Source organism: Podarcis melisellensis (genome assembly GCF_964234715.1).
Source record: "Podarcis melisellensis genome assembly, chromosome: 16".
NCBI classification, from domain to species: domain Eukaryota; kingdom Metazoa; phylum Chordata; class Lepidosauria; order Squamata; family Lacertidae; genus Podarcis; species Podarcis melisellensis.
Window position 1 is genome coordinate 8231723 of NC_138533.1, and position 16743 is coordinate 8248465.

The 16743-nt window shown below is 44.4% G+C and overlaps 1 protein-coding gene across 1 annotated transcript; it reads left to right on the forward strand.

Moving 5' to 3' along the window:
• Window positions 1–12035: 12035 nt before the first annotated feature.
• On the forward strand, window positions 12036–16627 carry S100A13 (S100 calcium binding protein A13; the record flags this gene model as incomplete). The annotated part of the gene is made up of 2 exons (XM_081892089.1): window positions 12036–12188; window positions 16324–16627. 2 exons carry the CDS (start codon window positions 12036–12038, stop codon window positions 16459–16461), a joined length of 291 nt encoding a protein of 96 aa, XP_081748215.1. The 3' UTR covers window positions 16462–16627.
• Window positions 16628–16743: the final 116 nt, after the last annotated feature.

Genomic DNA, 16743 nt, shown 5'->3' on the forward strand with positions numbered 1-16743 from the left:
GGTGACCTTGGGCCAGTCACACTTCTCTGAAGTCTCTCAGCCCCACTCACCTCACAGAGTGTTTGTTGTGGGGGAGGAAGGGAAAAGGAGAATGTTAGCCGCTTTGAGACTCCTTTGGGTAGCGATAAAGCGGGATATCAAATCCAAACTCTTCTTCTTCTTCTTCATCCGTTGAAATTTGCACTTCTTTGAGTTTCCTATGCAGTCCATCAGTCAAACCGTATTGACAAAAATGCATTTATTGTGTGTATTGATTGATTGATTGATTGATTTCCTTCCCACCTTTTTCCCCCTCAAGGAGCTCAAAGTGACATACAGTAGTACCTCGAGTTAAGTACTTAATTCGTTCCAGAGGTCCGTTCTTAAACTGAAACTGTTCTTAACCTGAAGCACCACTTTAGGTAATGGGGTCTCCTTCTGCTGCGCGATTTCTGTTCTCATCCTGAAGCAAAGTTCTTAACCCGAGGTACTATTTCTGGGTTAGCAGAGTCTGTAACCTGAAGCATATGTAACCTGAAGCATATGTAACCCGAGGTACCACTGTACCACTCTCCATGCCATCTGAAAGGTAGGTTAGGCTGAGAGGCAGTGGCTGGGCCTGAGATCGTACCCAGTGAGCTTCATGACTGAGTGGTGGGATTCAAACTCCAATCTCCCCCTTGGGTCCTAGTTGACCACTCTAACCACTGCACCACCACTGCCTCTTTCCCCCTTCCTTCTGATATCTGCCTCTTGTGCTGGTCTAGAAGGTAGGACACATTGGTCTACATTTAGAATGAGTGTGTAGCCAGCACAGTCAGTGGTCAGGTATAGGGATGGAGGGGAAATTGTTTCGGTTCGAACTTAAAGTCAAACCTACTGATTCACCTGAAGCAATGCATAAATCGAATTGTGGCCGACCTTTGAAATTTGTACTTTTGCAGTGCAATTCTGCAGCTGAGTCATGCATACAAAAAAGTCACCCATGAGACCAAAGTGTGCATCTGTTAGTGGAAGTAACACGTCAAATATGCATTGTATTACCGAAAATTGCTTTGCAGAAATGCAAAAATTTTGCATGCAAAATTGTTGTATGCCATAAGTCATGCACAAAAAACGAATTCTTCGATTCAAGCTGATGAATTCTCATAAAGGATTTTTTTGTGGGGAGTGGGTGGATCTGCAAACTGATGTGCAGGTGTGGAGAACTGAACTGAATATTGGGGATAAGGAGGAACGGATTTGCCCATTCTGAACCCGTTCCCAAAGCAGTCTATAACAAATTGAGCTGCTCAGGATAAACCAGTAAGATATTGGACTGAACTTGCACCGCTAGTGCTAAAGCAGTGTTCAAAAACAGGAAGGACTGGAGGAGGCCTGGGGAGGAGCCAAGGAGTGTTTGTGTGTTTGTGTTTGTGTGTGTGGTGGTGGGGGGGGTCGGTGAACACATTTTCCCAATAGCAGGTAAGTGACTGCTGTAGACTGAACTAAATGTGAGTGGATTTGGGAAAGAGATTATGAGCTTGCAGAGTCGGAGCGGGGGAAAGCTGCAGCTTAGCATCGTCATTCGAGAACATTGAAAAATAACTCTCCATTTGATACTTCGCTCTGAGGTCATTAACACTGAAGTGCCGCTGATTACGATGCTGCTAACGACAACAAAACAGTATATTGCACAAAAACAGAAATATAACCCCATTCCCATCCCCATATCTGATTGGCTAAGGAAAACATGGCATACTATCTTAACGATAAACCTTACATGCAAGAAAAACGCAATATGTAATACTCGAGAAAACACATTTGTTGAGAAGTGAGCCTTTTCTGGAATGACAATGTAAATGATTGTAGTATCTCATGGCGCTATAGCCTTTTTTGTTATATTATTCCTCCCCTCCCACATGCCATTTTCTTTCCCCCACTTTCTGTTTCATTTGTTTTCTTTTTATTCATTCATTCATTCATTCATTCATTCATTCGATTCATTTATTGAATTTATATTCCGCCCTGAACCCGGAGGTCTCAGGGCAGCTCACAGAACAAAACCAGAACTCAAAACCACAAAATATATAATCAAAATAAAAACAATAACCCAATAACACCCTCTCCCAAAAACCCCCCACATTTTAAAAGGGCATAAGGTGTCAATCAAATCAACCAAAGGCCTGGTTGAAAAGGAACATTCCATAGACAGGGAGCCACTGCAGAGAAGGCCCTTTCTCGTGTTGCCACGTTCTTGTGCAGTTTTCTTCTTAGGAAACAAGGCTGTTTGATATATAAAACAGTTTGGAATTGTGATAATATAGCAATTTAGCATCAATCAATTTATTGTTTAGAAATGGGAGATCTGGAGGCAGTGAGGAAAGGATGAGTGTGTGGGGGTCGTCCCCCACCCCATCCTTGGGAAGGTTGGTAAATATTGTGGATCTCTAACGGGCTGGGCATTGAAGCCAGGCACTGATTCTTCTACAAAATAAAAATATTTTCCGCACCAAGCGTTCCATGATGCATAATTCTTTCTATCGCTGATGGTTAAGTCATGAAAATGGCAGGATGCTTCTGCTAGAGGGAGATATCGACTGGCTTGGGGAATCCTGAGGTTTACAGATGTTGAAATCTATTTAGGGAGAAATGCTAAGGGGAGGGAAACAAACAAACAAACAAACAAACAAACCCTCCAGCAAAACATGAATTGAGCATGCTCAGTGGCCACAAAATGCCAGCTGATCGTTGGCGGGGATGGATGTATCATTCATGTGGTCAACTTTAATCCATCGGTAACTGTTGAATGGGACGCAGGTGGCGCTGTGGGTTAAACCACAGAGCCTAGGACTTGCCGATCAGAAGGTTGGCGGTTCGAATCCCCACGACGGGGTGAGCTCCCGTTGCTTGGTCCCTGCTCCTGCCCACCAGCAGTTCAAAAGCACATCAAAGTGCAAGTAGATAAATAGGTACCGCTCTGGCGGGAAGGTAAATGCATTTCTGTGTGCTGCTCTGGTTTGCCAGAAGCGACTTAGTCATGCTGGCCACTAGACCTGGAAGCTGTACGCCGGCTCCCTCGGCCCATGAAGCAAGATGAGTGCTGCAATCCCAGAATCGGCCATGACTGGACCTAATGGTCAAGGGTCCTTTACCTTTAACTGTTGAATGTTGAAGAGAAAGAGGCGATGTTCCACATACATTCATTCGGAGTGCAGATCTGTGATCTGGAGAGATCTGAATGATTAAACAGAACCCCTATAATCAGATGCTGTGATTTCCTGGTGGAAAACTGGCACACCCGGGGTCAGGAAGGAACCTGCATCTATCCAGCGATTGTTAGACTACAACTCCCATAAATGCTAAACTTCCTGTCTGAGTCTGTCTGAGCCTGACTTAAATTCAAAATCTTGCAAGACTGAATCTGACTTAAATCCAAGCTTCGCTAGATCAAACTGTTTGATCCTGAATTAAATTCAAAATCTTGCTATATCATCCTGTCTCAGACCCTCCAAGTGCCCCTATTTTCCCAGGGACGTCCCCAATTTAGAGAAGCTGTCCCGGTTTCTGATATGATCCTGGAACATCCTGCTTTTCCTTAGGACATCCCTATTTTCGTCGGAGAAACGTTGGAGGGCATGCTTGCCCGAACCCGACTTAAATCCAAGCCTTGCTAGATCTTCCTGTCTGAGCCTGACTTAAATTCAAAACCTCGCTAGGTCACCCTGTCCGAGCCTGGCATCAAGTCCAAGCCTTGCTAGGGCATCCTGTTTACTTTTCCTGGCCAAAATCAAAATCAAACTACCCCTCCCCCCAAAAAAAAATGTCCCAGCGTGAGCGACGGCCATCGTGTTTTTCTGCAAACTTTGGCTGAGCGAGTGAGTCAGCTCATGAAATACATTTTCCTGGAGGGCTTCCACCACCTTCGCTGCTAACTCTTCCCGAGGCCCCGGCAGAGAGTCTGTAACACAAACTCTCCCCTTGTGTGTCTTCTGCAGCCTGTACACACACACACACACACAAGGTGTTGTTGGTTGCATGCCAAATCTTGCAAAAGGAAAGTTTGTTTGTGGACGGCTGGGCAGGGCTGAGGCTGGCTGCTAAGCTTTGTGGGTTGTTGTTGACAAGCCAGGAAGGCAATGCCCTGTGTCAGTAGCAGTGCGGGCTGCAGCCTGAGGGGGGGGGGAAGTCCGGGCGTGGGCGGTGTCTGTGGAAAGAGAAACCGTACACCAGCAAAGTCTTTTAGCTTAATGGAGCACTGATCCTTTGAACAACCCCCCCTTCCTTGTTTCCCCCGATTCTGGCTGCCCACAGCTGTATAAAAAGCACCGCCCTGTTCCCCCACTGACATTATCCTTGCAAGCGTCCGTCTTCAGGGTAAGTGGCAATCCTTGGGAAGGGGCACGGTGCCAGGTGGTGACAGAGGCTGGGCCCCCTTTTTTGGCCATGGGGTGTGCATGTGTGTGAGAGAGATATGGGGCAGTGCAGTTATGGGAGTGCAAAGTCTGCTGACTAACGAAAAGAATTTTGGGAGGCGATGAATCACTTGAAAACACCCATCCAAGCCACCATTTCATTCATGGATTACATGCATGCATTGAGGTGTGTTAGTAAAATCTGCAGTAGAGGAGGGTCATCTGTTTGAGGTACAGTGGTACCTTGGGTTACAGACACTTCAGGTTACAGATGCTTCAGGTTACAGACTCCGCTAACCCAGAAATAGTACCTCGGGTTAAGAACTTTGCTTCAGGATGAGAAGAGAAATCCCGTGGTGGCGTCAGTGGGAGGCCCCATTAGCCAAAGTGGTACCTCAGGTTAAGAATAGTTTCAGGTTAAGAACGGACCTCCAGAATGAATTAAGTTCTTAACCTGAGGTACCACTGTACTGGTGAGATTCTGAGATAAGCTCAGAGGTTTAAGAAGTTCTCCCCTCAAAAAAAGATATTGCAGAATGGGAAAAGTCTCAGAAAAGGACAACCACAAATGATCAAGGGGGTTGGAGCGAGTCCCCACCCCATGAGGAAAGATTTTTAGAAGACATCTGAAGGCAGCCCTGTTTAGGGAAGCTTTTAATGTTTGATGCATTACGGTATTTTAATATTTTGTTGGAAGCAGCCCAGAGTGGCTGGGGAAGCCCAGCCAGATGGGTGGGGTATAAATAAATAAATTATTATTATTATTATTATTACTATTATTATTATTATTTCAGCCTCTGGGACTTTTTAGCTTAGAGAAATGACGATTAAGAGGTGGCGCAAGATAAGTTTATATAATGATGCACAAGGACAGAGAAAAAGCGTTTCCCCATCTCTCATAACACCTGAGTTTGAAGTGGAGTTGAATGTGGGAAGGGTCAGAGCGGATAAAAGGAAGGGCTTTTCATGCAGTGCAGAGTTAAACTGTGGAACTCCCCGCAGGAGGCAGTGACCGATGGCGACCGACTTGGGTGGCTTCAAGAAAAAGGATTAGAGAAATTTTCATGGGGGAGGAGGAGATGGCTATCGATGGCTACTAGCCACAATGGCTCCACTCTGCCTCCACAGGCAGCAGTGCTTCTGAACGCCAGTTACTGGAACCTGCAGCAGGGGCGAGGACCACTGTGAGAACAGGGTTCTGGATTATATGAGCCAGGGGTCTGATCCCGTAGGACTCCTCCTCTGCTCTTAAATTTAAGAAACAAGTGAGCAATGCGATCCTAATGAGAGCCTGTGTGGTGTAGTGGTTCAGAGCGGTAGTCTCGTAATCTGGGGAACCGGGTTCGATTCCCTGCTCCTCCACATGCAGCTGCTGGGTGACCTTGGGCCAGTCACACTTCTCTGAAGTCTCTCAGCCCCACTCACCTCACAGAGTGTTTGTTGTGGGGGAGGAAGGGAAAGGAGAATGTTAGTCTCTTTGAGACTCCTTAAAGGGAGTGAAAGGCGGGATATCAAATCCAAACTCTTCTTCTTCTTCTAAGCACTTTGACTTGAGAGCCAGTGAACTTTGGGAGATACATACACTAAGTAAATAGGTTAATGACTGCACTGTCTGTCTCTGTCCATTCAGCTATCTACCTATATGTATCTATTCTCTTGTAATAACACTGTATTTATTATATGAAGGGCACTTCCAGACAGATGCTGTTTTCCACTGAGATCCAATCATGTACTGGCGAATCTGGGTTGGGCAATTAAAATCGATTGGGACGTCTTGCATAAACCCACTTTCCCCCACCCCACCCTGGACTGGTTGCAGGAAGGAAAGTGATGGGGAAATCTACCAGAGAGAGCGCGTTGGGTTGCAGTTGATTGACACAACGCCGTCTAATGAATCAGAACGAAATGCTCAAGAAATAGCAGAGGCCATCTAACCTCCCAGCAAACAAATCCGGATGAGTGCCGGATAAACCAGTCACGTGGAAGTGACATAACACACCAGAATCCAAAATAGCCCATAAGATGGGCTTCGTAGCCACTAGATTAGATAGAATCACAGACGTGTGTAAGGGCATACCCACATTTCCTGTTGTCCCGCTGCTTCCTGCCCGGGAAAAACTGCTCTTTAATGCTCAATCAGAACAAACGGCTGTTACGGTTGGCTTTTGAAGTCCACCTCCCTATCGAGGGAGTCAAGATCCCTTGAGGTCTGCTGTTGGTCAGAGATACAACAGAGGTGACCATTCGGGTTTCCCCTGGATTGCCATTTGTTCTGATCTGGCTCTAAAGAGTGGGTTTTTCCTTGGAAAGGAGCAGGGCAAGGGGAAAACAGCTTGGACCTGTGCTTTATTGAGCATGACAGAAGCAGAAGTGTGGATGAGCCCTATATCTATCAATCATCTATCTATCATCTCTCTCTATTATATCTCTATCATCTATCTATCTATCTATCTATCTATCTATCTATCTATCTATCTAATCTATCTATCTATCATCTATCTCTATCTATCTATCTATCTATCATCTATCTATCTATCTATCTATCTATCTATCTATCATCTATCTATCTATCTATCTATCTATCATCTATCTATCATCTATATCTATCTATCTATCATCTATCTATCTATCTATCTATCTATCTATCTATCTATCTATCATCTATCTATCTATCATCTATCTATCATCATCATCTATCTATCATCTATCTATCATCTATCTATCTATCTATCTCTATCATCTATCTCTATCTATCTATCTATCTATATCTATCTATCATCTATCTATCTATCTATCTATCTATCTATCTATCTATCTATCTATCATCTATCTATCTATCATCTATCTATCTATCTATCTATCTATCTATCTATCTATCTATCTATCTATCTATCTATCTATCTAATCTATCATCTCTCTATCTAATCTATCATCTATATCTATCTATCTATCTATCATCTATCTATCTATCTATCTATCTATCATCTATCTATCTATCTATCTATCTATCTATCTATCTATCTATCTATCATCTATATCTATCTATATCTATCTATCATCTATCTATCTATCTATCTATCTATCTATCTATCTATCTATCATCTATCTATCATCTATCTATCTATCTATCTATCTATCTATCTATCTATCTATCTATCATCTATCTATCATCTATCTATCTATCTATCTATCTATCTATCTATCTATCTATCTATCATCTATATCTATCATCTATCTATATCTATCTATATCTATCTATCTATCTATCTATCTATCTATCTATCTATCTATCTATCTCTATCTATATCTATCTATCATCTATCTATCATCTATCTATCTATCTATCTATCTATCTATCTATCTATCTATCTATCTATATCTATCATCTATCTATCATCTATCATCTATCTATCATCTATCTATCTATCTATCTATCTATCTATCTATCATCTATCTATATCTATCTATATCTATCTATCTATCTATCTATCTATCTATCTATCTATCATCTATCTATCTATCTATCTATCTATCTATCATCTATCTATCTATCATCTATCTATCTATATCTATCTATCATCTATATCTATCTATCTATCTATCTATCTATCATCTATCTATCTATATCTATCTATCTATCTATCTATCTATCTATCTATCTATCTATCTATATCTATATCTATCTCTATCGTTGTGGCACACAGGTTTAAAACATTGCCAGCAAAACAGAGCCTCCAAATTCAGGTTCAGTGTATCCTGAGAACCAGGAGCTAAAGACAAATTGCAAAAAACAACAACATGGAACGTTGCCTCCATGCCTTGCTTGTGGGTTTCTGGAAGATTCCTGGGTCTCTCGCTGAGGAGGGCTTTTCTTACATTTCAAAGAGTGCTATTAATTCTCAGTCCAGCCAGCTAACCAGCGTAAGGACCAGCCAGATTGGACAGTGGTCACCTATTTTGGAGCTAATTGCCTTTTAAGAAAATTAGCTGGTGTGGTATGGGGAGCCAGATTGCAGGGCTGTGGGACGGAGGGGAAAGTGTCTCCCCTGACCCCAAAGTCGCGTTTAGAAGTGCTTTAGTTTCCGCGGGAGGAAAGTGATGCAATCCTATCCATGCTTTCACCTTGAATTCAGCAGGACTGGTTTGCAAGAGGGCATCCATGCAACTGAATTCACCTCCTCACATTTACCCAAAAGTAAGCCTCATTGAGTTAGAGGTGGCTTATTCCCAAGTCAGCGTGCAGCGCAATGCAATTGATTAATCTATGGATGGGAAGATACAACTGATGTGTGCATTGTTATTTCTTACTGTTAATTCTTTTTAGTGGTGTTATTAGTTCCTAATTTCCACAGAGGGAGGTGAGATTCTTGCCCTCTTAACAACCAGTTCCCTTTTCCTTGGGACTTGACCACTTTCTAATATTTTGGGGATACAATGTCCTGCAGAAATGTACTAGGATCAACCCACAGTCAGAGTTGATGGAGAGAAATGTGATTCAGCTCACATTTAAAGATGAATCCTAGTTTCCACATCCCAAAATGATTCACAAATGGAAACACAGCCATTTTAGGAAATCTGCGCTTCTCTGAATTTTGCAATCCAGTTTCTTTAGCAGAGTAACATGTATAACGATGCACAGACTGGCGTTAAAGTGTGTGTAGAAATGGATCTCTTAGTGAAACTAACCCGCCACAAATGCATTCTACTGGGGAACATTGCAAATAGGTGCATAAGAAAATTGCAAACCTCAGGAGAAGGTTGAGCAAATTTGCTGATAGGTTTTCACGAGAAGAAAAGAAAGGTCGAGGGCTTGTGAGAGCTGGTTGATGCAGATCTGCCGAAGGAGGATGGGAGAACGCCAGAATGGCCAGTTCTAGTGCTTTATTAAAGGAAAGTGTAAGCTTACATCACACCCTGCAGAGCCTCATTGCTATTATGTCAAGCATTACTTATGCACAAAGCAAACTACGTAAACAGGCACCCATAATCCAGTTAACTCACCCCTGGCTTAGAGGCCCCCTTCCATCTCTCAGATAAGGTAGTACTTTATCCCTCATCCATCTCTCAGATAAGGTAGAAGCTTATCTCTCATCCATCTCTCAAATAAGGCAGTAGCTGGCAGCAATCTGTGTGAGAGGTCTTGTTTCTCCCAACTTGCTAAGCACCCCAAGCAAGCCAACTAATACTGTATTTTTTGCTCTATAGGACTCACTTTTTCCCTCCTAAAAAGTAAGGGGAAATGTGTGTGCGTCTTATGGAGCGAATGCAGGCTGCACAGCTATCACAGAAGCCAGAACAGCAAGAGGGATCGCTGCTTTCACTGCGCAGCAATCCCTCTTGCTGTTCTGGCCTCTGAGATTCAGAATATATTTTTTTCTTGTTTTCCTCCTCCAAAAACTAGGTGCGTCTTGTGGTCTGGTGCGTCTTATAGAGCGAAAAATACGGTATATGCCCAAGCACGTGAATAAGCCGCTTTGATCTTGTTCTTTTTTTAAAAAAAAAAAAATTATTAACAATTTCAACAAACAATATATCAAAACATATCATATTCATTATTTCCCCCTTTTTCCCATTCCCCATTAACCCCCCCCGAGACTTACCTCAGTCTCTGATTTCTCTGCATATTATAAAATTATTTCAATCCTTATATTATCTATCTACCAAATTATCCATCACTAAATTTGTGTGTGTTTATTCAAAACCCGCCGAGGAGTCCAATTCATTTGGTTGTCTTTTTAAATACTTTGTAAAAAGTTCCCATTTTTCTTTGAATTCACCGTTGTCCTTACCTCGCAGTTTGTATGTCAGTCTAGCCAATTCTATTAGGAACGGAACAGCTCTTGAGATATTTGAAGGTGGATATCCTATCTCCTAGGGACGTGGGTGGTGCTGTGGGTTTAACCACAGAGCATAGGACTTGCTGATCAGAAGGTCGGCAGTTCGAATCCCCGCAATGGCGTGAGCTCCCGTTGCTCGGTCCCTGCTCCTGCCAACCTAGCAGTTCGAAAGCACGTCAAAGTGCAAGTAGATAAATAGGTACCACTCTGGCGGGAAGGTAAACGGCGTTTCCGTGCACTGCTCTGGTTCGCCAGAAGTGGCTTATACATGCTGACCACATGACCTGGAAGCTGTCTGGAGACAAATGCCAGCTCCCTCGGCCAATAAAGCGAGATGAGCGCCGCAACACCAGAGTCGGTCACGACTGGACCTAAGGGTCAGGGGTCCCTTTACCTTTACTAGCCAATTCTGCATAGTTCATCGGTTTCTCTTGCCACTGTTCCTTTGTCGGGGTTTCCTCATTTTTCCATCCTTGTGTTCTTGCCGCTGTTGTAGCATACAGGAATAAATTCTTTTTCCCCCCTTGGCAGGTCTTGTCCTACAACCCCTAACAAAAATGCTTCTGTTTTTTTTTTACAAATGTTATTTTAAACATTTTCTTCAATTTGTTATATATCATTTCCCAAAATTTTTTAACTTCTCTACATTCCCACCACATACGACGTGATCTTGTTCTTGCAGCAAGTGACAATTGGTCTTGGGGTTATCTTGGCTAGCAAGGTGGCGTTTACAGGCCTTCTGGAATGTTTTCTCCTTTGCCTCTAGGCGGTATCGCAAACTGGTAGCTCAACTGGTTAGAGCGTGGTGCTGATAACGCCAAGGTTGCAGGTTCGATCCCTGCATGGGACAGCGGGATGTTTCCTGCATAGCAGAGGGTTGGATGACACGGTTCTCAAGATCCTTCCCAACTCTACCGTTCTGTGATTCTATGAAAAGCTGAAAGACCGGCCCGTGGCTCATTCGTTTGGCAAAGCAACAAGTGACGTTGGTCTCTCTCATTGACTTTTTGTCGATTGACGGCGACGTTTTAACTAGCCAGAGCTTTGATTCTATTCATTTAAAATACTGCTATGGAAAGACCCTGACAGTTAAAAAAAAAAAGAAAGACATAGCAATAAAAAAACAGCAGAACAACAGAAAAAAAAATACTACTACTACTACTACTACTACTACTAATTTATTATTTATACCCCGCCCATCTGGCTGGGCTTCCCTAGCCACTCTGGGGGGCTTCCAAAAAAATATTAAAATACTGCAATACATCAAACACTAAAAGCTTCCCTAAACAGGGCTGCCTTCTGATGTCTTCTAAAAGTCTGGTAGTTGTTGTTCTCTTTGACACCTGGTGGGAGGGCGTTCCACAGGGAGGGCGCCACCACCGAGAAGGCCCTCTGCCTGGTTCCCTGTAACTTGGCTTCTCACAGTGAGGGAACCGCCAGAAGGCCCTCAGTGCTGGACCTCAGTGTCCGGGTAGAATGATGGTGGTGGAGACGCTCCTTCAGGTATACTGGACCGAGGCCGTTTAGGGCTTTAAAGGTCAGCACCAACACTTTGAATTGTGCTCGGAAACGTACTGGGAGCCAGTGTAGGTCTTTCAAGACCGGTGTTATATGGTCTCTTAGTTCTTCTTATGTGCTTTGCTGCTTTGTTGACATCTTTCCTTCTGCTCTTCCCCTGTTGATTTCCTCCTGACTGCCTCACCTTGCCTCTCTCCCCTGTTCACAGAGCCCGTCTTACACAGCCCGTCGCTACAAACACACTCCCCATCTGTTGAGCCACAGCCTCAGTGAGAAAGGAAGTAACTCGCCACTCCTCAGTCCTGAGATGGCCAGCAGCGAATGGACAGAGCTAGAGGCAGCCATCGAGAAGATCGTCAACATCTTCTTCACGCATGCGGGCCGTGAGGGCAAGAAGGGGACTCTGACGGCTGGGGAGTTCAAGGAACTTGTTCACGAGCAGCTCCCGAACCTCATGAAGGTAGGGTGGGGGGAATGACACAAATTATAGGGCGTAAGACCAGGTGGATGGGGGAGACTTTTATTTTAAAATCAGGATAAGCAGGGCTAGGCTGAAAGCATTTTGCTGAAGGACAAGTTGGAGACCCACTGCCTCTCATTTGAATGTCCCAGAAGCTCTGCAGGGAAACGTTTTCTGCCTGAGAGCCACATTCCCTTCTGAGCAGCCTTTCAGGGCCATGTTGCAGTGGTGGGCAGGGACCGGAGGCAACAGTGAGTGGAGTAACGAGTGCGGATTTTACCTTCGTGGAGTAAACTGGCACACTCACTCACACTTCCCTTCACGAATCCTCCATCCAAGCAAACAAGAGGCATTATTAGAGTTGGGATGGTGTCCCATGCAGGTCAGCAATAAATCACACAGCGTCAGTGAAGTTAGGGAAACAAGATCTGCTCAGGAGGCCAGGCCTAGTGAGCACAGCAACTCGTGCCCCCTATAAGGCAGCTGAGGGGACTGAAGTTGCCCACAGTTGCTTAAGTCTGCTTCTCCCCTACCAATCTGAGACTCAGTCGACGTGCCTGTCTTTGCTACTCCCTCTTCACACCTCTCCTGGTCCTGGGAGACCAGCAGGGAGGGAAGCTGGACACAGCAGGAGGGGAGTCTCCCTGGCTTCTTCAGCAGCCTGCCTCATCTCGGCCTCTTGGCCCCCTCCTCTCCAGTCTCTGCTTCTGCCTCTGATTCTGAACTGCTCTCTGCCACAGCCTCTTCCTGCTCACTACGGCGGTTCATAAGAAACTTTTTTTGTTGTAAATGCCTGCTCCAAAGGTCTTATCTTACTATCTTAGGGATTATACCTCTATATCTGAAATGTCATGCATATCAGTTAATATCTTGATGTCGTGAAGGGTGAAATTTCAATTCAGTGGAGCAGGGTCAAGATATTAACTGATATGCATGAAATTTCAGATATAGCTATATAATCCCTAGTGTAGTAAGATAAGACCATTGGAGCAGGCATTTACAAAAGAAAAGTTTTTTATGAACCGCCCTACTGCTCACTAAGGGATGCGGGTGGCGCTGTGGTCTAAACCACAGAGCCTAGGGCTTGCTGATCAGAAGGTCGGCAGTTCGAATCCCCATGACGGTGTGAGCTCCCGTTGCTCAGTCCCTGCTCCTGCCAACCTAGCAGTTCGAAAGCACATCAAAGTGCAAGTAGATAAATAGGTACCACTCCGGCGGGAAGGTAAACGGCGTTTCCGTGCACTGCTCTGGTTCACCAGAAGCGGCTTAGTCATGCTGGCCACATGACCCAGAAGCTGTACGCCAGCTCCCTTGGCCAGTTAAGCGAGATGAGCGCCGCAACCCCAGAGTCGGTCATGACTGGACCTAATGGTCAGGGGTCCCTTTACCCCTTACCTTTACTGCTCACTAAACCCTATTGCATCTTCTGCTTCCAACATATCCTTCTCCCAGTCTTCTCCTTCTGACCACCCACCACCAGTCCCCTGGCTCCGAGCCATCTTCCCTTGGGGGTTCTCCAGCTACTGCCTCCCACCTCTCCTCTCCATCCAGCTGGTCTCCAACAGCTGAGAGAGAACCCTGCCTGAAACCCCAGAAGGCAGTTGCTGGTCAGTGTTGGAAATACTGTGCCAGACGAACCAATGGTCTGATTCTGGCAAGAGTGGAGGGATTCACTCCTGTGCTACATTCCAGTAGGTAAGGTGAAGGATTGCAAAAGTTTTGAGGAGCTGGCAGCTGCAGCAGTCGCAATGTCTAAGTACAGGGGAGGTACTATATTTGATTCCTGTCGCAATTTGAGGAGAACCTAAGTCGTCCTTTCGGAATCAATGACTTAAATGCAGCCTGCCTTCAAAATTCACCCTTCTCTGAATCTTGCAATGCATTCTCTAGCACAGCCTTTTACACCAAGATGTGTATGAATGCATCTCTTAGTGAAAATAAGATAGAAAAATGCATTGTATTCAGGAAAATTGCTTTGCAAAGATGTTTGTGTTTGTGTATGTGTGTTAGCTAAAATTGCGTAGAAAAATGTATGCTCTGCAAAAATGTATTAGGCAACGTTGCGTACACGCATGTGTCCATTGGGAGAAATGTGCGTTAAAACGCTGATGGATTTTCATGAGGCCTTGATTCGTGTACCTTTTAAAAGCAAGCCTACTTGAGAGCAGCCACTGTGCTCAGAGTAGACCCACTGGAAATAATGGACCTACGTTAGTCTAGTTCATTAAAGTCAACAGGGATCTTTTCTGAGTGGGACGAAGATTGGGAGCAACCCCACTGAGCCTAAGTTAGTCACATCCATTAATTTCAGTAGGTCTACTCTGAGTAATGACTAATGCTTGGCTCCACTTGTAGTAGCCATTCAAAGAACTGTGATACCGCTTTAACAGTCATGGCTGCCTCCATCGGATCCTGGGAACAGCTGTTTGTTAAGGGTGATGTTAGGAGACCCCACCCTGAGCTACGATCCCCAGCACCCTTAAACTGTGGTTCCCAAGATTCTTTGGAGGAAACCGCCATGACTTTTAAAAGCGGTATAAATGTGATTTCAATTGATGGTATGGATATGACCCCTGCTCCCTTGGATTTTCTACATTAAGCCATGGGGTGATAGTCCCGGCTGTGTACACTATACATTTAAGGCACCCCCACAAAATTAAAAAAAAGGATCCTAGGAGCTGTAGTTTGTTAAGGGTATTGAGAGATTTTAGGAGACCTTAAGATAGCTATAATTCCCAAAAATCATACACATACCAACACACTAGACTTCCTGTCTTTCCCGTCGTATATTTCTTTTTTACAAATGAATGTACTCCTATTGTTGTATATTTCTTTATATACTATCTAATACATTCTTATATCAATATGTGCTCTTAATCTTATTTCTCAACTCAGTCTCACTCCAACATTAATCAATTTTTGTTTTCTCCCCTTTGTTCTTTTTGGGGGTTTCATTTTCTTTTTAGGTATATAAAATTTGTATATAATTTTTGTATACATGTTGGAAATTATATTATAGTAAGTCCTGTAATGTAATATGACAATATTTACGACGTAATATAAGAATGTTAATAAAATGGGGGGGGGGGAGAGATAGCTACAATTCCCAGTGCCTCTAACGAACGGTTGTATACTTCCCAGGATTATATAAGGGGGGGAAAGCCACGACTGCTGAAGTGGTATAAAAATGCTATAGATATATGGGATTCTTATTCCTACTCAGAGTAAACCCATTGAAATTAATTAACACGACTAACCTAGTCTACTCTGCCAAGAAGGAGCAACACCATGCATGTAGAAAACTAGTTCTTCAGGGAATAAATTTCAGCTAGATCACCTTCTACCTGACCTGCTAGATTTCTGTGTGCAAGGAATTCCTTTCCTCTCTCACTCTGTGTGTGTGTAGCTTTCAGACCACCCCCTCACTTGCTGCTTGTGGGAAGTTGGACCAGACTCAGTGTCATCCATGGGGTGACGCAAATATGAGACACCTGTTGCTGCGATGACCAGATCTTGCAGGAGCAAATTCCTGAAGTTAATTATGCATAGTTATGGAGATGTGTTTCCTTTTGTTGGTTCTGAACCGAGGGCTGCCAATCAATTTTCTTGGATGACTCTGAGCTCTAGGAGTACGATGAGAGAGAGAGAGAGAATTCTCCTCAGACTGTCTTCTCCATACCTTACATAATTTTTACACGCGGGCTCCTGTGACAAAGGGATGCGGGTGGCGATGTGGGTTAAACTGCAGAGCCTCGGACTTGCCAATCAGAAGGTCGGCGGTTTGAATCCCCAGGGTGAGCTCCCATTGCTCGGTCCCTGCTCCTGCCAACCTAGCAGTTCGGAAGCACGTCAAAGTGCAAGTAGATAAATAGGTACCGTTTCGGGAGGGAAGGTAAACGGTGTTTCCGTGCACTGCTCTGGTTCTCCAGAAGTGGCTTAGTCATGCTGGCCACATGCCCTGGAAGCTGTACGCCAGCTCCCTCGGCCAGTCAAGTGAGATGAACGGTGCAACCCCAGAGTCGGTCACGACTGGACCTAATGGTCAGGGCTCCCTCTACCTCCCTCCTGTGACAAAACGTCGCAGTGCTGCCCCGGCCGTCCCTGACTTTTCCTTACCTTTCTTCCTTTTCCGAAGGACGTCGGCGACCTTGACGAGAAGATGAAGAGCTTGGATGTCAACAACGATGAGGAGCTGAAATTCGGAGAGTACTGGAGGCTGATCGGGGAGCTGGCCAAAGATATCAAGAGGGAGAAAGTGGGGAGAAAGAAGTGAAAGTCGTGGCACGGGTGGGTGGCCGTGGCTCGTGCGAGAGAGAGAGTTGGGTGGGTGGGACCAAGACACCTTGATTCTGAGTGCTTGCAGGAGGAGGAGGATAATAGGAAATATCAACCCGTCAGTCAACAGGCTGCAGCAATTCAAATAAAAGCATTTGCTCTGAGATACTGTTGTTTGTTGCTTGTTTGGTGGCAAAGTAGTAGTAGTAATAATAATAATAAAATAATAATAAAAATAATAATTTATTATTTATACCCCACCCATCTGGCTGGGCTTCCC